Genomic DNA, 22,729 nt, shown 5'->3' on the forward strand with positions numbered 1-22,729 from the left:
GATGTAGTGGGTGCGTGCTTATAAACCCAGGCAGAGCAAGTTCAATGTTCACCCTCAGCCAACTATCAAATTAGAAGCCAGTGTCAGCTACATGAGACCCAGGTCTTGAAAAATGAGGGCAGGTGGTGAGGGAGAAGAGAGGGGAAGGGGAAAGGAGAGTGGAAGGGCAGAGGAGAGGAAAGAGAGAAGAGGAGAGGAGAGGAGAGAGGAGAGAGGAGAGAGGAGAGAGGGGAGGGGAGGGGAGGGGTTCTAGAGTCTAGTTCTGGGGCTGTGCTGTGGGTGGTCTGGTTCATGCTTTGTGGGGTGGTGGTCGGCGTTTAGCAGGACACACATGCTCCAGCTAAGGCTGAGGAAGACTAACCCCTGATGAAGACAGAACACTGCACCTTAGGCAGTGGACATCATCAGAACAGTACCTAAGGCAGGAGATCTGAACAGAGGGATCCTTAGCTGCCTCCTCCCTTTCAGTAAGAGCTACAACAGCTACAACCTGAAGGCCCTGGGGAGTTAATCTCACTGGCAACCTCACCTAAGAGGGTGAGGATACACAGGACACTGGGGGGAGGTCCTTTGGAAGCCACCTGTGTTCATTCCTTCCTTCCGATGTTTCCCCAGAGCCTACGGGCCCAGCCTACTCTTCCCCATCAAACACAACCCCACAGCTGCTGCTTCTCCTTGCCCAGCTCTCCTGCAGCTAGCCAGGAAGGAGCTCTTGCTGCCCATCTACCTCTCCATCTGCAAGCCTGCCTCAGTCTCAGGTGCACACTGGTTTGCCCTTGCCAGCTGCTTGACAAGCTTCTCATGAATTAAGCAGAATTAGAAGAAAGAAAGAAAGAAAGAAAGAAAGAAAGAAAGAAAGAAAGAAAGAAAGAAACCCAGAGGAAGAACTGGGGATCTAGGAAGCACTACATCCTAGAGATTAAATTCAAATTCTGGCAATTCTGGCTCTGATACTCATTTGCTTGCCTGACTTCCGGTGGCTTTCCTATTTTTTTTTTTTTTAGGTCTCCATTTCTTCATTTGTAAGTCCCAAGAAATAATGACCCATATGCCATAGAAGCCACGCCATCACACAATCAGTAAATATTACACATAGGTATTGCATTCTCGAGCTGTCCTTTTCCTTCTCCCTGGAAGAATCCAGTAGCAGGGCTCCTACAAAGTGCCTCCGCAGCATAGGGACCTTGGTATTCTAGGCTCCATGGCACCTTGGAGACTCTGTAGAGAGAAGGCGGAGCCTCCTGTCTGGATGGCTGCCAGTTCTCCCCAAAGGAAAGGGCCTGTTTAGTGGGTCACCAAGGGCAAAGAAAGTCTGTGTCTTCAGAGTCTGAAGGGTAACCAGTACTTAAAATGCTTGTCTGGGAAAGAAGCCAGGCATCTGAAGCCTGCAGTCTTTGCCTGGGGGTCTGTTTGGGGGAAGTTGCTCCTTCGTGGTCATGTTTCACACTCTTAAACTGGTCCAGCTCTTGTGTACATACATAGATGCACATGTAAATGCATTGTGTGCTGGGAACCAGAGTGTGCTGGTACCGATGTGCACTGATCCATGGGAACGCATGCTACCCGCTACACACTCCAACATTCAACCTCACCCAAGTCCCAGGCATCTGCTCCATGTGCCACACGACCCATCATGCCTATACATGCAAAGCGCTGGGTGCATTTGTTCTTACTAGTCATCCCGAGGTCACAGTTTATAACGCCACCGGCTCTCTATGAAAACATCTGGAACTCTTGACTCAAATCTCCTGCACCCAGCTCTACCCAACAGCAGGACGCCAATGGGATAATTCTCAGACAACTGTGCAGGGGACAGGCAGTGGGAGTGGCTGACCATACTGACCAAAGTGCTAGTTCTTGGTGCCCACATCCCAAGTAACAGCAGCACCATCAGACACACTGGGCGAGACTGCAACCCAGAAATTAGAAGGCTCTGCAGTGAAACCACCCACTCCTGTGGCCCTGAAATGTATCATTGAGCTATCTAAAATAGGTTCCAGGATGGCCCAGGCCAAGGCATGGCTCCTGCCGAGAGTCCCCGGTTGCCTTACTGAGGTCTGGATGGAATGGAATGAAGAACTATGTATAAACACAAGATGTACAGTGGTGTTGACAGCAAGAGCGGGAAGCCTGCAGAACATCCATGATCCCTGCCTCCCTTACCCAGCTGTTGCACCAAGCTAGGCAGAGGAGTACAGAAGCCTAACAGGTCCTGGACCCCTACCTTGTTGTTGTTGTTGTTGTTTTTAACATCTCACATACCAGAGGTATAAGATCTGGGATGGGCCCAACTGCGTTCCTGTCTCCACCTCTACTGAAATCCCAGTCTGCACACTGATGTTTGCTGGCCAGAAGGAAGCAGGGGCTTGACTTTATTGAACCAAGTGGAACGGAACCAGGGAGGTTTGGGTGTCCAGCCTCCCCAGCTGCAGAATCAGCAGCATGCGGAGGTGTCTGACTTGATGGCAGGGATTCTATGGGCTTCTGTTGGAGGTCACCTCCCCATATAGGGTAGTCAGCTGGGTCTGGTGCCCTGGCTCTTTTATGTGTAAGAGAGGGAAGGCTGTAGGCTCCCTGGACATCAAACACTTGTGGGTAATCCAACAGGGGGTGGGGGGAGGTCAGCCAGAGCAAATGAGAAACAGGTGACGTCCATTTCCTTCTGCTGGCTGGCTAGCAGAGGAACTCCCGGCAAAGGGAAAGAAAGGCTTGTCAGGAACAGCTTCCCTGGGACAAGGGGTGGGGGGACCTATAGCCAGGTGCTCTGAGTCCTCCAGATCCTCAGCAGGGACTCATTTTAAGATGTAAATAGTATGCGGAGTCAGGAATATGGTCCAGGTGGAAGATAGGCAATATCAGGCCTGGGAACCAGGTACATATAGGTCAGACTCCCTCTCCACGACGTTGTATTTAAAAATAATAATAATAATAATAAAGAGAAAAAGATACAGGCAAGAAACATGAAAAGACAGTGTGAAGGGAGAAAAGATGAGATGAAACTCAGACAGGGATCTAACTTATGTGAGATGCAGGCTCCCTTCATCTGAAAGGATCCAAAGAGCAAATGTGCACCACGGAAGAAATTCTCAGAAGACAGAATCTTTGTTCAATGGAAAGAAGGGGTGGGGGTGGGGGGAGGACCTTCCGACAGTGAACGCTTTCCAGGAAAATAAGGTAGTGAGCCCTCTGTTACCAGGAGTGTGTAAACAGAACACCCACCTGCCTCTGATGCCACAGAGGGATTAATTTCAGCATTTAGTGGGCGGCTCACTTAGACAATTCCCACTCTTTGGTTCTAAGAAATCCCAGGGAAGGCTGAGCAGGTTGTAGAGAGGAGGGCATCTCGCTGCAGTGAGATGAGCAGCAGCAGCCGCAGCCGCAGCCGCAGCCGCAGCCGCAGCAGGCGGGTGCTGAACTGCAGCTGTGCACCTTGGAGACTCAAGCTGCAGGAAGCACCCTGCATCATTATGAGTCCTAGGGCTAGAGGCTGAAGAACTGGGAATGAACTTATTGGAGAGGGGCAAGACTGAGGGTAGCAGAGGAGGAGAAACTGGTTGGGCAGTTTGGGATGAGGGGCAGGGAGTGGCTGATTACAGCCCCAGAAGCAGATTGGGCACAGGACAGAAGAAATAAACCAAGAAAGTATCAGGAAACACCCACCAGGGTCCCAGAAGGCTCAGTCCCGTTTAAGGTCTCCCGGCTTGGAGTCAGTCAATCGTGGGAAGAGCATCATCCTGAGTATGTTTTCGGGGGAGCCACAGCAGCTCTGGGCACCCTTGCTCCTCAAACCTTCTCCACAAGATAGAAAGAAAAAGGGCCTACCCCTAAGACCTACTCAGCTCTTGCCCTCTGAGACACAGAACCCAGGTTGTCTTGTGAAGAGACCAGCTTCAGTCCTGCCATCAGGAGCAGCGGAACAGGACTCCCCATCGACCCTTTGGTGGAGACCCAAGCCTGGCCTTGGATGAAGCCATCCTGAAAGTGGCAGGGAAAGAAATGGTCTGCTTGGTGGAAGGCAGGAGCCCTAAGGTCCTGTGTCATCTCCTATTCCACCCGAGCACATTCACCGGCTGGTCCAGCATGCTGTCGCAAACCATCAACCTGTAATTCCAAAACTCCCCTCTAGCCAAATGCCACTACTCATTTGAAGGTCAGCAGGAAGGGTTGCCGACACTCTTTCAAGGCCTCAGAGAGTTCCTGGGATCACCAACCACGCTTGTGGGTGGAGCTTCTGGTACTAGGTGAGCTTGCACACACACACACACACACACACACACACACACACACACACAGCTGTGTCAGGGCAAGTTATCTAGAGTCACGTGTCCACTCCCCCCGACTAAGGCACAGGAGGAAGGATGGCGAGAAGTGCTTGGGAAAAGAGGTCATCCCCACAGCACTTGATACAAGTCCAGAGTGCATTCTCCGAAGCAATCCTTTCCAACCCTCCTCCCCAACGCCCCAGTGCCTTAGAAATGGATAGCTTCCTGCCTTTTCTCCTTAATTGTATTTGGTCGGTGCTTTTGAGGGTAGAGAACTGTTGCCATGGAAACCCATCCATGGATGCCAGACACCTTCTGTGAAGAAATGGGACTAGGAATGCCAAGACCTGGGTTCTTTCTCACCCTGACCTCGGGCCATCTTAACTGTTTTACTCTGTTCCAGTCTTTCCTGGAAGGCTGAACGCTTGGGGAGTCAACAAACTGACTGCTTTAATCTTCCGATAAAGAGCTGATGAGCTGAAGGAAGTATGACTTGGGGGTGCAACTGTAATTTTAACTTCTCTATGTTAATATAAGTGCTCTTTGATCCACCCAGGATGTTTACCACGGTCTAATCAATCCCTGCCTCTGCCCTTACAGGATGAGCCATGAGAGGGTCTCTTCCACTCATAGATGGGGAAACTGAGCCCTGGAGGAGGAACCAGAACTTAGGACTTCTGGACAAAGATTCGGGGACTATCACTTTCTGCTTTGCCCCAGAGCTGGCCTACTGTCCTTCCTCCAGAATCAAACGATCTCACGGACTATCAAGCTAGGGTACTAGAACTGGCCTATTTCCCCTGGGGCTGGCCCTTAGCCTTCTATGGCTTTCCACTGTCTCCGGGGGGACCGTAGTTACTTGGCAGCTTTCAGGTTAGGGAAGGGACCAAGAGCCTGGTTAGATCATCTGGGCCCCAGCTGAAACGGGGAAGGCATGACCAGCTTGCAGTTCTTCCCCTTTATTCCACAAAGGCTCCTATTTGTCCCAGCTCCCTGCCCTTGGCCTGCAGAGTCGGGTCTGAGATGGTACTGGGGAATGTGCATAAGCTGATACTGGGCTTCAAGGGTGGGAACAAAAACTCCTTGACTTTGGCCATGGGGAGACATCATCGCAGCCTTGTCCCCAGATGCTGCCCTGCTGCACACCTGGGCATACCTGTATAGGCCCTGGGATGCCAACTGGCTCTACCTTCTCCCTCACGCCTCCTGGTCCTCTCTACCTCATCTGCACACAGGAAGAAGGCTTGGCCTAAAGTCATCAGCCACCTCCTATCATCTGACTAGGCAGTGTATTCTGGGGCCTGATGCCACCACCGTATCTTGGTCTTCTCATCTAGAGGCAACACGGAAACCTCTGCAGACTTCACACCTCTCCCCTCCACCCGAGGGCGAAGCTCCACAGCTCTCCACGAGGCCATGAGAATGGCTCTGCTGGCCCAGGACCAGTGCACACACACCTTCATCAGACCCCTCCACACCTGTGGGCCCTTCCTCCTCTTAGGTCTCCCACAAAAGAGCTGTAACTGAGGACTCAGGAACGAATGGATTCTTTGGCTCAGGCAGCAGGTTCTTGCCTTTGGCCCAGCATCTGACCAGTTAAAAAGGGAGGAGGTCCCTGGTCGCCCGATAATTTGTTAAGTGATGGGGAAACAACAGCTCAGCAGGAATAAGGGACCACGGCTCAACTTCTCTTCCTCTCCTGTCCCTAGCCAACTCTACGACCATCTTTCAGAGTTTCTGTGGTGACCTTTCTTGAGAAGCAGCTAAGAGGCCTTTGATGGGCAGTGTGGGAAATGCCTTGAAGAAGGAGGGCTAGATTAACTAACCACACCCCAAACAGAGGAAGTTCTGACCTTAAACATGGAGCTCTGCCCTCTACTCCAACACCCCTCTTCCCCTGCCCAAAGCATATGAAGGCCCTGTCCCCTCAGCCCTTTTAGACTATGTACATTCATTCCGAGATAGCCCCATGTCTCAAGGCCCAATTCCATGGCCTCCTTTGGTGAGGCCTAAGACAGGCCTCCCTTCTCAGTCCCTCTCTAGACCCCAGTCCAGTTTTCATTCTCCACATAGCTCCAGGGGTGCCTGGTGCCTAGTTTTCCTTGTTGTCTGTCTAAGCCCACTGAATGGAGAGCTCCTTGAGGGCAGGATCTCTGAGAGGCTCAACAGGCAATAGGGTGGCACTTCTGCCTGTCACTTCTACACACTCCACCCCATCTCTCCTTTCCACTCTCAAATCGAATTTGGGGGGGGGGGGAGCCGAAAGGCACAAGGCTGTTTTCCTCCCTTTGCCCTTGTCCAGTCTACCGACTGCCTCTGCGCGAGCCATCTGTGTCAGAGGCAGAATCCTTGTTCACCAGACCCTCACCACCCCACAGGCGGGGAGGTCTCAGGAAGACTGCAGCAGGCTGAACAGGTTTCCTTCAGCATTCTCCAGGGGCCTTGGGCCAGCCCTAGCTTCTCTCTCCATCAATCTGGTCACTTGGACCGCCACCTTCCTCTTGGCCCCGCCCTTTCACACGCTCACGACACGCCCCTTCCCAGCCCCCAGCAGAGCCGGTACCAGACTACAAGGTACCCAGGAAGATGGGGTCCCTGGGCTCTGACGCCTGAGGACCCACATTCACTGCAACAAGTCTGTGCACTTAAGGTGGCTAGCAGCCGATCTCCCGCAGCTCTTGTACTGCTGGTGCGGGCTACCAAGGCACAGCCGCCTCCTTAGGCACATCTTCCATGCATCCTTGTCTGAGGACAGGGACTCTACAGAAAGAAAACACGGTTCCCGGGCTGGCTCGGGATTTTTTCCTCGGACTGTTCAGGCTTGGAGAACAATGGAGCAGCTCTCTGGCTTCCTCCGCCGAGCAAGCTTTGTTTCTCTCTTCCCGCCAGCTTGGCTTTCATTAGCCAAAGGGCAAAGGCTTCTCGGGAGTCTCCTTGCAAAATCCCAGACCTTTCCCTAAAACATTTAGGGGGATGGGGTGACTGCTTGGGGCTGGGGGAACGGACGTGTATCCAGATGCGCACAGCTGGCTGCCCGCCCGCCTCCTTGGCCCCAGACACTTCTTGCTGCCAGCTCCCCCACACCCGGGGAAATCCGACTCAAGCTCCCACCCGGGATTCACAGAGGAAGTGGAGCCTCAGCCCTGCTCCAAGGACCAACTAGCCCTCACATCTGCTTTCCCCACATCTCTGCTCTAGATTTGGGCTCCTACCCTAGGCTTCCCTAGCAATGCTGGATGCTGTGTTATTCAGTGCAGACCACTCCTCAGCTGGTGTTTCTACCAACCTCACTGTGGTTTTCCATATTAGGACTCTGGACCTTAAAATTCAAGGGAGCTAATGATTTCGGAGCCCCCAAGTCCCCCCGTCTCCATTGTCCACCCTCACTTCCAACAAGCCACAGCAGAGCCCAGGCTCCCATCAGCGACATCTTTAAGGCACACGTTAGCCAGACACAGCTGGAGGTAGGCCAGCTCTGCACATCTGGGCAGTAATACCCCTCCTAACCTGGCCAGTGATCGGTATAGAAGGGAGAAAGGGGGAAAAGCAAACCTCTCCCTGCAGCTGGCCAGGAGAAAACCAGGGGCGGGGTGGGGCGGGGCAGCAAGTCTTACCTAGCATCTGGCTGAAGAGTAGCTGTTCCAGGTCGCCCAGCACGGTAACCACAAGCTCGGGGTCCACCTTGAGGAAGGCCCGCTCCTCCTGGCCCTTGGCAGAGGGCACAGTCCCTGAGCCCTTTTGCGCTTTAGCCTTGCTGGAAAGCAGTTCGTCATCCGATTTGCCATCATCGCTTACCGCTGCCTCAGGCGCCTTGCTGAGAGGCTTGACCTCCGCATAGGGTCCCCGAGGAATCCGGCTAGGTTTGCCTAGGCTGGGCGCTAGCGGAGCCAGTGGGGTCTTGGCGCCGCCGGTAGAACCACCTTTGGGTTGGAAGAGCGAATGCTCAGACTTGGACAGCGTCTTGGACATCAGAGGAGTCTCGCGGCCCTTGGGCCCCAGTTTGCCCAAACCCTTGGGTGCTTTGGCCATATCATCACTCCACTCAGGCTCATACAGCTGCAGCTTTTTCTCGGAGTCCGTGAGAAACGAGAGGTTGGTGAGCGACTTCTGTTTGCGCAGGTTGGAGGTAGGCAGCCCGCCGGGGACACGACTGTCCACGCTGCCGGACTTGAAGACCTTCAGCTCCGCTGCACTGGCCTTGGCCATACTGCCACCGCCTCCTGCCGCCTTGGCGCGCTTGGGCAGCATGCCTCTGCTGTCCACCGCGGCTGCCTTTCTGCTGGCTCCCCGAGGCTCGTCCGCGCCCTCGTCGCCGCCGCTGCCGCTGCCGCCGCTCAGCTCCACCTCGGGCTGCACGCTCTTGACGCTGCTGCCCAGCATTCTGCCTGCGAGGAGCGCATGGACGATCCGCGCGTCTGCAGGCACGGGGCGGGGGAGGGGGCGGGAGCGCCGGGAGAGGAGGGGGCGGAATGGGGGGGAGGACGGAAGAAACCGCGGAGGAAGGGGAGAGGAAGGGGAGGGAGCAAGGGGGCGAGCGGAGGGCGAAAGGGAAAGAAATGCGGAGAAGGAAGCCGGGGAAGAGGAAAAGGCAAGGAAATAGCGGGTTGATGGGGCGGGGTCGAAGGAAAAGGGGCGGGGCGGGGAGAATATAAATTAAAAAATTTGTATCAGTCAAAGGAACGATAGAAAACCAGCGGCTCCATCGAAGCCAGGTCGTGCTGTGATGCTGGGATCTCGTCTCTGTCCCCCGGCTAGCCGATCCGTGCTCCGGGCTGCACACTCCGGGGCAGCGCCCTCTCTCTACTCCTCCCTCCAGCTCGTGGAGAGGCTGCGGGCTGCAGCTCCCAGCGAGAAAGAGGGGAGGGGGAAGGCGGGGAGCAAACAGGAGGAGGGGTGGAGTGTGCGCAAGGGGAGGGAGGGAGGGGAGAGAGTGTGTCTATTTCTGGCTCGGGAGGGGGAGGTGTCTGTGAGCTGAGCCCCGGGGGCACAGAGAGGATCCCACCAGCTTTTCTCCTTGCTTTCTACAGAGAGATGGGGTAGAAGGTTCCCTGCTGCATCTGGAAAAAAGCACGAGTGGAGGAGGGGAGACTTAGGGGTACAGGTAAAGGTACTGGGAAAGGGTGTCTTTGACCCAGGAGAAAGAGTGGCCCTGTAGGTCATGGGTAGAAACTGGCAGAGCCTGAGGGAAGCTCTCACAAACCATTACCTTTGGTTTCCCTCAGAAATTCTTTATCTTTAGTTACCTTTAGTCTCTGTGGTATTTTGCCCTCCTAAACCCAGAAGGTAAGGGACACAGGACAGAACAGGCTGCTTTAGACAGTGCCTAGGGTTGACAGGGACAGGGAACTGAGGAGTTGAAGCAGCTAACCCTTGGGAGCAGGGGTCTGAGTCACCATTCCACTTGATCACATGACCTTGTCAAAGTCATTGAACCTCTGTTGCTCTTACAATGGTTTTAATCCTAGCCTCCTAAGAAAAAGGGCTTTGGGACACTAAGGACACAGAGGAGAGTTAGCATAGGTCCCTTGGCAGAGCTGCAAAAGCATTTTTTTTTATATTTATTTATTTATTTATTTATTTATTTATTTATTTATTGGTTTTTGGAGGCAGGCTTTCTCTGAGTAGCCCTGGCTGTCCTGGAACTCACTCTGTAGACCAGGCTGGCCTCAAACTCAGAAATCCGCCTGCCTCTGCCTCCTGAGTGCTGGGATTAAAAGCGTGTGCCACCTCTGCCCAGCTGCAGAACCAACTAAAGAGATCCTGGATATGTTTGTTCTATCAGCATAGGAGCTCTCTAAGTACCATGCTAGCCCAGAGTAGGTATTAATGACTCAGGCTCTGAGGCCAGATGGCTGGACACTGGGTGCTGGCCAGAGCCCAGGGTACTGACCAGAGCCCTGGGTACTTTAACTTCCATGATGACCCCAGGGCTGGATTGAGATTCTATGAACCTTTCTAGGACAGGGACTGTAGCAGAGAGGCTGTATCTAGCACAGTGCTAGAAATGGGGTTATTGGGCAGAGAGATGAACTGTGAACTTTTAGCTGACCTTGGAGATCCAGAGAAAGATGGAGAGAGTCTACCCTTAAGGAACTTAATGCCTGACAGGGATACAAGGCAGACAACCCAAGACTCAGGGAGATAACTTTGTCCCTGTGAAAAATGCAATGTCACACACTTATCTCAGGAAGACAGGCATGGATATTTTGTGTTCTAGTTACAGAAGTGGCAAGAGGTGCTGCCTCACAGTGCAGGCAGAGGTCTGGGTGTTGAGATTCACCAGGCAGAGTACGCTCAAAGGCCCTAAGTCCAGATCTTGGGAAACTCAGAGGTGGAGCCAAGCCTGCAAGTCCATGTAGGACACAGAGATTTGAAGCTGGTCAGAGGACTGTTGGGGACGTTCCAGCTAGACTCTGAGCTGTCACAGGACACACAAACACTCATGCTTGTGCCTGAACATAAGCTCCTAGTTCAAGTAAGAGCTGGAGTGTCTCTGATCCCACAGATGACTTGTAATAGTGTCACAAACCACTGGACCTTGGGAATCCTCCTGCTTCAGCCCCCTGAGTGCTAGGATTGTAGGGGAAAAATCATTTTAAAAGTTCTCATTCTTATCTATCTGCCATTCTGTAATTTATATAATATTTCCCTGACTTCATCACACGGGGATGTTGCTGTCTCTAAAAATTGCAATTTGAAAATCAAAGGCGGCAGGTGGGCGGATTGATCAAGTACTTGGTTGTTATTGATAGTCCCCCACCCCCACCCCGCCCCCAGCATATAAATTCTTCTCCTCTAGTTAACAATCTGACTAAACAACCCCATGTCCATTCACTCATGCCTACTGCTGCAGCCAATACCCCTGGCTGAACCTGATCCTTCCCCTCTGATGGCCATATCTGTAGGGAGGCCTTCAGCACTTTGTGAGGCCCTATTCCATGAGTCCTTCTGTCCATCTGCATTTCCTTTGCTCCGGATGCCCACTGCCCCCGGGACCTGACCTTCCTTCCGCCACGGTTGTCTCACTCCCTTACTTGATCCTGTGTGTCAGCTCAGTTCTTCCTCTTCTCTGTATCCTCTTTGTTCCTCTAGCCTGTCTCTCACGGGATTTCGTATTCCCCAAATCTCAAGTTCCTTCCCTCCGTCCAGTAAATAGCCCCTGAAATTCTGCTTCTCTTCAGAAGAGGACAGACCAGATGAAAGACTTTGGGCTGAAATCAGGTTGGTAGCTGTTCTCACCAGAATAGAGGTCCCACCCCTTTCTACCTTCTAAGCCTGGGGTCCCTTTCCCTCCCCCACAGCACGTCACCTGTCAGTTTCTGAGATGTAAAATACTGTCTATGCACAATGTCACAAATTGCCTCACTGCCAGGATCCTTGAGAGCCGTCTTCCTCCTGTCTTTATAGGATCTTCCTGGGGCCAGGTAGCAGTCCCTTACACACCAGCCTGGCATCTTGGAATACTCCAAGGCTCCCTAGCACACCTCTGTCTCACTCTTTCCTATTCTTTTCACATCCTCAGTGTTTCCCAACCGTCCTCTTCTGGAGGGAGGATGCTCTGCTGCCGTGGCAACAGCCATTCTGGCATCTGTCGATAAAGCCGAGATGTACAGAGCATTTCCTCCAGTGATTCCTAAAAAGAGAGGGTTCTGCCATGTCATATTGTCTCAAGATCAGCCCTGAGCCCCTCAGCCTCAGCCATTTCCCCCTTTGCCACCCTGAGAAAATGCCAGGTCTCAAATGGTTTGTTGCTCAGAGACCAATGATCCTCAAGGGACTGCAAGATTGGGGGGGGGGGGGAGGCAGTGGGCTGGGCAGACAGAGGGTGCTGATGATGTCAGTGATCTGAGAGTTGGCTCCTGCCAGTTCCTACTGGGAAGGTGGGGAAAGAGGCTGGTTTGGAATCATTTATATCTTCAGTCCCTAGCACTCTTATAGCTTGACACCCTGTGTCTGCCCATTTTGGTACTAGAATTAGGATGTACGATTCAACCATGTCTATTGACTGATAGCTTTGAAGCAGTGTAAGGAAGGAAGATGTAGGAACAGGGCCAAGGAAAGGCATGCTGTGGGGACTTTACATTGTCACACTCCTGTGACTGAAAAGGATGTAACACAACGTGGGGTGGTGGGTGGTCTGGGGCTCCGCTTGTTGGGATAGTGTTAGCAGAGCTGGAGAGAAGGCACTGGAAGGGAGAAGAAGGTAGAAATGAGAGCTGAGCTGTTCCTGACCCAGTGACCTCGAAAGGTGACCTTGGAAAGAAGGAATGTGAGGGAGAGGGCATGGTGGCAGGGGTGGGGTGGGGAGTCCACACCCTGCTCCCTACAGAGCTCAGCACAGAGTTTGGGGACAGGCATCATTCTTGTTTCGGTGCCCAGAGTTAGGATCTGGAGAACAAGGACTAGAAACCCGATCATGTGTGTTGTATGTGCAAGCCTAGCCTGTTATCCCCGGCTAGGGCCTGGCACCATCAACCCCAAAGAGTGACAGCACTTTAAGGCTTTCTGTGTTCACCCCCCCCCCCCATAATAACCTTCTTTGTAACTTTCCAAGAAGATTCTGATACACCCCTGTTCTTCTACCAGGTCATTTCCCTAAGTCACTCCACCCCTCAGCAGGGACCTCAGAATGTGGGCAAGACCGGCCAGAGGCTGTGGAAATAACTGATGTTTGAGCACAGAGACTCTAGAAAGACAGCTCCCAGTTGCTCATGCTGGTTCATGGCCAGCTGGGATAGATGTTGGGGATTGAACAAAACACAAAACGGAAACCCTTTTCCTCAGTGGGACAAGACAGACAACGAATTGGCTTAGAGATACCAGCTACTTAAAAGCGCTAAGGAAGGGCCGACAAGATAGCTCAGTGGGTAAGCACGCTTGCCCCTGAGCTTGGCAAATTCAGCTCCATTCCCAGAAACCAAAGCGTGGAACCGACTCCGTAGAGTTGTCCTCTAGGGTCCCACGGACACACGCAAAATAAATTAAAAAAAAATGCTAGGGAGAAAGAGTCTGGATGAAAATAAGAAATTCATGGTGCATTTTTGAAAGACAAGGAAGATGTTGGAGAGAAAGAAGAGGGGTGAGAGGATGTGAGAAAGTGGTGAGAGATTGGGGGTGGGCAGGGCACAGAGGGCCTTTTAGGTCTTTATATATAGATGTCATTTGGAATCACACAGGCAGAGAGAGAGAGACCTGGCTTCCTTCTGAGTCTTTTGTGGACACAAATTGTACAAGTTCTTGGCTGAAAGATGGTGGTGAAGATAGATAGTAGTGGAGACGGCTATGGAGACAGTGGTCATGAGAAGAAATCAGCAGTGGCGTTCAGTAGAGCCATTAGAACCTGCTCATGGGCTAAATGTGGGTGTGCAGGAGAGAGGGGGGTCAAGAATATTATCCCTGGGCTGGAGAGATGGCTCAGCGGTTAAGAGCACTGACTCCTCTTACAAAGGTCCTGAATTCAAATCCCAGCAACCACATGGTGGCTCACAACCATCTGTAATGAGATCTGATGCCATCTTCTGGGGTGTCTGAAAACAGCTACAGTGTACTTACATATAATAAATAAATAAATAAATAAATAAATAAATAAATAAATCTTTTTTTAAAAAGTGTCATAAGGCTAATTGTCAGTAGACCCTCTGTCAAAATTAAAATAAAAAAAAAGAAGAATATTACCCCTAAGGTTTTGGGCCTGTACAACTCTTGAATGGATTTTTTTTTTCCCCTTGAGACAAGGTCTCACCAAGCTAGCCTTGAACATAATATCCTCCTGCCTCAGTCTTTTCTGAATGCTGAAATTGCAGTGTGCTAACAAACCCAATGTCCCTCAACCCTTTGTGAAGGCTAATGCCCTTTCTTTAAGGATGCCACCCCCCTGCCCCACCTGCCCCGCCCCACTGCAGCCACTTTGATGATCCCCTAACATCTGTAGCCGTCATTCATCACCTGTTTGTGTTTCTCCAGAATCCATTTTTGGTTGAACTTGTCTTCAAAGGCTATCAGAGTCCCGTGCGCGCGCATAGTGGGCTCTCAGGAATATTTGCTGAATGACGACTGATTCAGTGAATGAATGCGTGACTCACAACAGATGTGTGGGGCCTGTAAACAGGGGTGACCTCTCAGTACCCTGTGGTGAGAGACAGCACAGCTGGCGCGTGGAGTGGGAGCCAGGCCTCTGGGATGCAGTCCCAGGAACATCTTTCCTCAGCAGCCCTGGGACAGGGGGAGGCCACTGATTCTGTCCTTGTCCCCTTCAAAGGAAATTCCATATCTTCAGGGAATGACCTTGGGAAATCTAGCTAGGAGGTCCACTTAAGCCCCCAAACTTCTACTGTATTCAGAGGTATGGGGGAGTTTTGCTACACATCTGAGAGAAAGGGGTAAGCAAGGCCACTGTATCCTCACAGCCCAGACTGTCTGCTACAGGTATAAGTACTAAACTAGGACTAGGGTCTGCCATCTACTCCTATGTGCATAAGAAACAGTTAATGACGGACACAGTGCTGTCACACAAACACCCCAGCACACTTATACCTCCAGGAACCCTCTTAGATTGGTCTACTTGCTTGCCAACAGCCCAGCTGCTAGCTTTGCTTTGCAATAGAATTGGTAGAGAAGACATTACTGTGCTCTCTCCAAGTCCCTGGCACACCCTCTCTAGTCCGACAGACTCCCTGAGCTCAGGGATTACAGGTTTTCATTCTAGGCTCAAAGGTCAGATGTATGAGCTTAGGGGAGAGATTATGATCTGCCTGCCTGTCGGGGAAAACGTGGCTTGAGATGAAAGAACAGTAACAGAACCAGGGTTCAGGAGATTTGCCCCCACCTTGCTCCCAACCCTGGACCATAGTCTGCCCCTACCCTGATCCTGCCCCAATCACAAAAGGACAGAAATGTGGATCAACCCAAACATATTCCCTGAACTCCCAGCTGCCTGGCCTCCTGCTCCTCTATGCCCCAATATGGGCAGGATAGGGATAACAATAACGCAGGGATGAGAGAGGGGGCCTGGAGAAGGAAACCAAGTTACTACCCCTTACACAAAGAGACAGGTCCTGAAAACACTAGAGGATGTCTCTTTAAGGCTGGAGAAGCATTGGCCCTCTTCCAGAGGTCTGCAGAACCTGAGGAAACAGGGTTTTAAAAAAGCCTGCTCTAGACCTAGCAATGTAAGGGCATCGGACAGGCCCTTCCTCTAGTCATGGGTTCCTCAGGAACCCCATGGCTAGAATGTCTGGGGCCAGCGGAATCTAGCTCTGGGCTATAGTATGCTGCTCCTCACTTATGACAAGTGTTCTGGACCCCATGCTTATGAGTACACTGTAGCTGTCTTCAGACACACCAGAAGGGGGCACCAGATCCCATTACAGATGGTTGTGAGCCACCATGTGGTTGCTGGGAATTGAACTCAGGACCCCTAGAAGAGCAATCAGTGCTCCTAACTGCTGAGCCATCTCTCCAGTCCAATCCTATTCTTATACATGAGGTCTTACTTCCTGGTGGCTGGTTTTCATGGAGGTAGGGTTGTGGGCCAGGGTCTGAAGGCTTGGAGGCCCTCCTTCCCCCCATAACCACAGCTCTGTGAATTGCAGGAGGAGGATCTTTAATGTGGTGGTCTGGATGACCTTTCAAGGTAAGGACCACTCCACCTCAGTGGCCTAGCTGCCACATGGGCCTGTGCTGACCAGTACACAAGCCCTCTACAGCTCTGGCTTCATCTCCTGGCAACCACGGCCCCTAATGCTCTTCTACTTGTCTCTGCCTAGGTCTAATCTCACCCCTGTACCTTTGCTTTGCCTGAACTTTTTATATATATATATATTCAAGTCCAATATATCTTGCAAGGCCCCATTGCCCAGGGATCCCTTGTTGACTGCCCCACCCAACTCTGTGCCCCTCCTCCCTGTTGATGTAGTTAAGAGCCGCGAGACCACATTCTGCTTAGTTGCATTCCAAGCCAGACCCTCTCCCACCACCGAGGTGAAATCCTCCTCGGTAAGATAGGTGATAGTGCACTGAGGCTTGCTGAACTGAGGGCAGGAGACCCTGCGGGCACCACATACCCGGGGCCCCCTTATATACGGTGTGTACCTTATAAACCCTATATGTCAGAGAGTATCATTATCTTTATTTTATGGAGAAAGAAACTTGCCCAAGATCACACTGGAGGTACCTTAGAAAAATCAGACTTCAAGTACAGGCCTTTGAGAGGCCTCCAGCCTACTCTCCTTCATCAATATGCAGCTGAGTCTGGAGACTTGCTTCGTACTGCATACTATTCCAAGAAGCATGGAGCCCCTAATACAAGAAAGCCCAAGGTCCCACTGATGAGACCCTCTAACCCCTATACTATTCCGGAGGGTAGAGTAGCGCCTCGACCACAGTCACAGTAAACCTGGCCCACTGAATCCAGGGAATGGCGAACGAGAGGGGACCCATCCCATGGACAGAGGATGTGGCATATAATACCACCAGTCTCCACTTGTCTCAGCTTCTCAAACTCTGTCCTTCCCAATCCCAGTGACCCTAACACTCCCTGCAAGCTTCAGATTAATCCTTGCTATATGGCATTAGATGCCTGTGTTCTCTGCACTGCCACTGGTCTTGTAAATTAGGTAGGGTGGGAAGATCTGAAATCTCTACTTCCTCTGCTCTTAGGACTTCCAGGAGATGCTGAGAGAAACACCTAATCTAGGGCACTCTGTCTGAAATTGTACTCATTTAAGACTACTTCCCCTCATTTCTCTGGCCAACAAGAAGTCCAGATGTTTCCACCTGGATGTGTCCTATATATTGCCATGGCAACTGTCCCATACACACAGCTTCAATGGCCCTTGCACACTGGGCCTCGGACGAGCTCTGTACCACCTAGATAACATGGTCCATAGACCAAGACTGGCCTAGATTGGTTGTCACGGCAACTATGGGCGTGAGGCAAGCAAAGGGAGAGAAGAGTAAAATGTGTGTGTGTGTGTGTGTGTGTGTGTGTGTGTGTGTGTGTGTGTATGTGTTGTGTGTGTGTGTGTGTGTGTGTGAGAGAGAGAGAGAGAGAGAGAGAGAGAGAGAGAGAGAGAGAGAGAGAGGACCCCATATATTCAGTAGAAGCAGGCAGGCAAACTACTTGGGTGAGTATATGTCCTTTTTTATGATCTAACCCAGAGTCAAAGCAGATCTTCCATGCAGTGTTGCTTGTCTCAGGCTGCTGAATCACAAGGTTACATGGAGCTGTGGAGATAATCTTATGCAACATTTCCCTCCAGGGAATAATTGACCTATTTGTAACAAACCCTATTGCCTCACTGTGGGCCAAGTAAACCCCAAACAGAAGGGAAACACAAGGTCCACAGTTGAGGTTGTCTTGCCAACCCATTGATGACATCCTAGCACAGAAAATAACTTGATGATCTGTATCCACAGACCAGATTTAGGCAGTCAGTAGACTGAGTCACCAAATGTCAGCCACATGTCCAGATAGATGACAGACATGTGTCTCTGAGACACAATGTCCATCAGTTTCTTAAGGAGGTTTGGAAGCGCCAAACAGTTAAAGATCACTGTATGAATAAAAAACCTTAACAGGATGTGGCCAAGACACTGCTTGGAGACACCTAGCCAAATACTGCCCAGAGAAGACACTCCCATGCTGTGGCAGCTCTCACTGGTCCACTGACACCTCTGGGCTTTTATTAGCGTTTTTGTTAGATTTCTCAGTAAGGCATAGTATTCCATAGAGGGCTGCCATGGATTTGCATTTCAATTATTTTTAACCGCTATCACTGGCAATTGGTGTAGAAAAATAGCTCTGCAAATCCTAGAAATAGTTCTTAGCGCAGTGGGCGGGGCTTTTACAGCTGTGGGCGGGGACTTCAGAGAAGAGCACTTCACCTTCTCAGAGTCCAGTCTTAGCAAAGGGAGCTTGCCACTTCAGCACTTCCTCCTGCGTCCGCATGGACCTACCTGGCTTCTAAGGCAGGAAGGATGCAGTGAGCTCACAGAACCCTGCTCCTGGCTGGACCTGTTTAGTTTGGAATCCCAGGCTCTGTATACGCAGCTTCTGCTTCCACTGAGGTTGAATCCCCCTTCAGTTTGGAAGTTCTCTTAGCTATCTGACCCCCATTTGCACTGCTGAATACCCTCAGTTTGTATTTCTGCCCTCAGTGGCAGTGGAATCCTTAAAAGTAGGTAAGGCTTGTGTGGTGGTGCATGTCTTTAACTCCAACACTTGGGAGGCAGAGGCAGGCAGGTCCTGTGGGTTCCAGAACAGTCTGGTCTATCGCCACAGCAAGTTCCTGACTAGCAAGTGCTACACAGTGAGGTCCTGTCTCAAGAAAACAAAACAAAGTAAGTTATATCCAGGTATTTCTTGACTTTCTCTTGTTCCCAGGGCTCTGGCTGCTCTGGGGTGTCCCTTCCTTAGCTTCCTCTGGGCCTCCGGTCCCCTCAAGGCCACACCCAGTGTGAATAGAAGACATTCATGGCTCCTGTGTCTGTTACCTTACTCTTCAGCTACTTGTCCCAAGCTCCTTCTCTGTAAGTCTGCTGAGCATCCTGGATGGGCAGAGCCAGGGGCTCTAATCCTCTTGCCAAGGGGGCCATGTGGGATATAAGAGGATATAGTCCAGTTTCTGCGAGGCACCAGGACGAGGACAGCTTTGACCCCTTGAGACAAAGCCCCTGTAGGTCCTTACCTACCCTGGGATTTCTGAGAAGACCACAGTACAGAGGTGCTAAGGAGGCTGGCCAGCCTTCACTGGGTGGGACAGAGCCAGTCTGGGGCAGTCCCTAAGATCAGGCCAATCTTATATGCTCAGGACTTCCCCCAAGGACTAAGGGTGCACACGAGCTAAGCAAGGGATTTCTGAGAAAGGCAAAACAAAACAAAACAAAACACCACCAAATAAAAAACAACTCAAGCAGTTGCCTACAGTTAAAGAGTGGCTCTCTCTACAGCGGCCAAGTGCAAGATATACAGGATCTGGGGATGAGGGCAGGGGTGTCATTCCCAGGAAAAGCACAAAGGAAGGTTTATCCCTAACTCATCTACTCTTCTAGTAGCAAGGACCCAGCTGAAGGGGAGTGGCCCCAGGCTACTTGTGATGGAGTTGTAAAACTTGACAGGCCTCTGGACATTCTCACAGAGTCTGGGAAGACCTACCTCAATGGCGGGCAGGATCATTCCCAGGCCTCTGGACATTCTCACAGAGTCTGGGAAGACCTACCTCAATGGTGGGCAGGATCATTCCTTGGGCAGGGGATTCTGGACTGTATAGGCAGCTAGAGGGGAGGACTGAGCACCGGGGTGCATGCATTCGCTGCTCCCCAATAACTGTTTCAAGCTCCTGACGGCTCAGCCTTTCCGTCATGAGGGACTGGAACTGTGCCACTACTGATGCTTCTAGTTTCCAGGGTGTCGTGAGGCTAGAGCTCTATGCTGACTTCTGAGACAGGACACAGGTCAGAGCAGAAGCATCGCTGGGGTGCTCTGTGGATCCTGCACGGCTGCACAGCTCCCAACTGTATCCCAAACTCCTCGAGGACAGAAGCTCTTTGCTGATTGTGTTCAAATTTCTAGACTCATACCTGGCACATAGTAAGTGCTTAACTAAAAGGTTGCTGTTGAATATTAATTCCTTCTGGGGTTGGGCAGGCAGGGTTCTTAGTGTAGCAGAAAACAGGGAGACCAACTGGGTCTTGCCTACTCTATGTATTGTGCTTTGAAAACTCAAAGTGGCAAATGCTGTGTGGAGCCACTCACACCTGCAGTAGGGTTGATAGGAGGAGGGCCTGGCCCTGGGCAACACTGGGCAAGGGGACTCCAGGCTGCCTAGCTTCTGCAGTTCTTGATATTTGCTAAAATTGTTCCTACTGGGTTCAATTTGCTCTGGAGATAAATCTCATTGCCAGCCAAATGCTGTCAGGAGGAGTCGCTCAGTCTTCTCGCTCCCTCTCCCTCCTCCAAGCCGGCAGAACCCAGATCCCTCTCTTTCTATTTCAATCCCCTCTGGCAGGATACCTCAGATGACCTCCCTCCTCTAGCCTCTTCCTCTGGACCCCTCACGGAGGCAGGCTCTGCCACGTTGGCCCTCCCAACACTTCTCCCTCAGGCACCGACCCTTCATGGGACTCAACGTATCTTCTTCGACAAGGTCATAGCATCTACGGCTGAGCATAGGGCACCCAAAGATGGGCGGCCTGGGTTCAAATCCTGAATGGACCAAGTCGGGTGAAATCATTTAAGTACTTTGTACTACAGTTTTCCCATCTGTAAGGTGGGGATGAAAAGGATAACACTTTGCTTTATAATAAATAATATTGGGCATACATTGAATAATTACTATGTACCGGGTTCTCTTCTAAGCACTTTACCTACATGGAAGTGCTTAATTTCCACTAACCTGTAGGGGAAGGTTTATTTATTTACTCACTCATTTCTTTAATACTGTTTTTTAGAAACACAGTCTCCTATAGCCCAGGCTGGCCTTGAACTCACTCTTTAGGCAAGGATGACCTTGAACTCCCAAATCTTCCTGCCTCCACCCCCTATGTACTAGGATTACAGGTGTGAGCCACCATGTCCAGCTGCAAAAGCTATCTTTATTGCACCCCAGAAACAACCAAAGTAAAGGAGGCACAGAGAGATTTTCTTCTCCAATGCTGTGCCACTGGCCAGTGGTGAGCTCAAAGGAAAGCCTCGGAGTTAGGCTCCAGCCCTCATGCTGGATTGGGCCGACTAAATGTGCTTTAACAACGCTTGCCCTACAGAAAGCCACAGTGTCAGCTGCTGCTACAAGTGTTATTGCCCTCCACCCCAACTCCTAGAGGCCTCCTTGGTCCCAGATGGCTGTAGTGTTTACATAAGACGGGTCTTCTGAGCTCTGTCACACAGTGGTTTCCTCCTCTGCCCCACTAGAGTCACAGCACATAGCATCCACTCCAAACTCACTCTGTTTTCTGGTCAATTGTGTGCATGTCTCACTCCACGGATGGCTGGGGCATCAAGCTTATCTTGGCCCAGAAGTCCCCAGAGGACAGGGAACACAGCCGTGTGAACTCAGCATGAAATGACATGGACCCAGAATGACAGAGGTGCCAGCAACATCCTGACCCACTGGGGTGGAGGAAAATGGTGGTAAAGTGTGTGGCCCGCTGACCCCATTTTCTTCCCTGCCGCTTGGCAGGGGGCGCCTACTGCAACTGAGCTGAGCTTAGACCATGTGCAGTTACCACGGTGAGCCCTCGTGGCAGATGGCAAGGCCAGAGGATTCAAGGAGAAGGGCGAGACCTTTAGGGCAAGCAGGGCTCAAATCCCGACACAGCCTGGAGTGTCCCATCTTCAGACAGGGTTCAGAGTTTTTAAAATTCTTTTAAATTTCTAACCTGAGCAACCAGGGTCGAAGAGAGCAACACTGAATTCACAAAGGACTTCGTGAAAGAAGACAGTCAGCTCACCAATGGAAAAGTCACCACCACCAAGTAAAATCTCCCAGCCGGAGGCCAACTGTGCAGGCCCCTCCTGGTCTATGTGTGTATCAACCCTCCTATGGGAAAGAGGCAGATCGAGGAGTCTCTGGCTGGTTCCCCAGTGACACATGTTTCTATGAGAGAAGATCTCTTCAGTGTGTGTCCACTTAACACTCGTTCAAACATGCCACAAAGTGGAAGTAATTAGGGAATCCGTGTAAACCTCGAGGCGACCCTTTCTAGTCCTGCACACAGCCTCGCACATGTGGGCCTGTGGCAGAGTCAGCCCTGGTTTCCTTGCCTGTTCAAATTAAGGTCTGAGGACGGCTGCGTGCAGAGAGAGCCGGGGCCGAGGGTGAGCAGCTGGGCCCAGTGCCGAGCAGTCCCTGGGAGAACCAAAGGGACCCTGGGATAGTCAGGGAACAAGAGTAAGCACCTGTGGCCTGGAGTCTTACACTCTTGCCCCCAGGGCAAAGCAGAAGGAACAGCTGGCTGTGGCTAGCCTTTGGTGCATCTGAAGGCCATTATCCCCAACACTCCAGCATGGCAGCAAGGCATCATGGGAAAATTTCTTCCTGCTATATAAAGATCATAAAGTGCTTGTTTGGACTCTATTTCAGGCCGAGTAGGGTTATGTTTTGTTTTGATTTGAAGTGTGGTATACGTCAGAGAGAACTCACTGACATTCTCCTTCTCTCTCCCTTTTAGGACCCTGTACCTCCCCATGCTTACGAGCTGGAAGAGCAAAACCTGAGCTGGAAGAGCAAACCTGGTTTGCATGCTACAGACTGCTCAGTCTGAGTTCCTTGCTCATCAAACACAGCGAATTCACCAACAGGCAGTGGCTTAAAGGCCCCCATCTCCCACAGGCTGGTATTAAAATATAGACAACAACTAGGAGGTAGCTATGTGGGATGTGCTCCAAGGTACCCTATTTTCCTTCCACAAAAAGTGTCAACGATGTGGACCCTGCTGCAGCATGGTTTATGTATGCCCAGTGCAGCCTT

At 51.4% G+C, this 22,729-nt stretch overlaps 1 protein-coding gene across 2 annotated transcripts in view; it reads right to left on the bottom strand.

The window, feature by feature from the left end:
- Nav1 (neuron navigator 1) overlaps window positions 1–22,729 on the bottom strand; it is a 252,030-nt gene that overhangs the window by 141,214 nt on the left and 88,087 nt on the right. For both annotated transcript variants that reach the window (XM_029481039.2, XM_029480839.2), the window contains exon 4: window positions 7,877–8,677. In XM_029481039.2, coding sequence (XP_029336899.1) covers window positions 7,877–8,677 — 801 coding nt within the window. The remainder of the gene's footprint in view (window positions 1–7,876; window positions 8,678–22,729) is intronic.

Source organism: Mus caroli, unplaced genomic scaffold, assembly GCF_978045245.1.
Source record: "Mus caroli unplaced genomic scaffold, Mus_caroli_1 scaffold_1, whole genome shotgun sequence".
Taxonomy (NCBI): domain Eukaryota; kingdom Metazoa; phylum Chordata; class Mammalia; order Rodentia; family Muridae; genus Mus; species Mus caroli.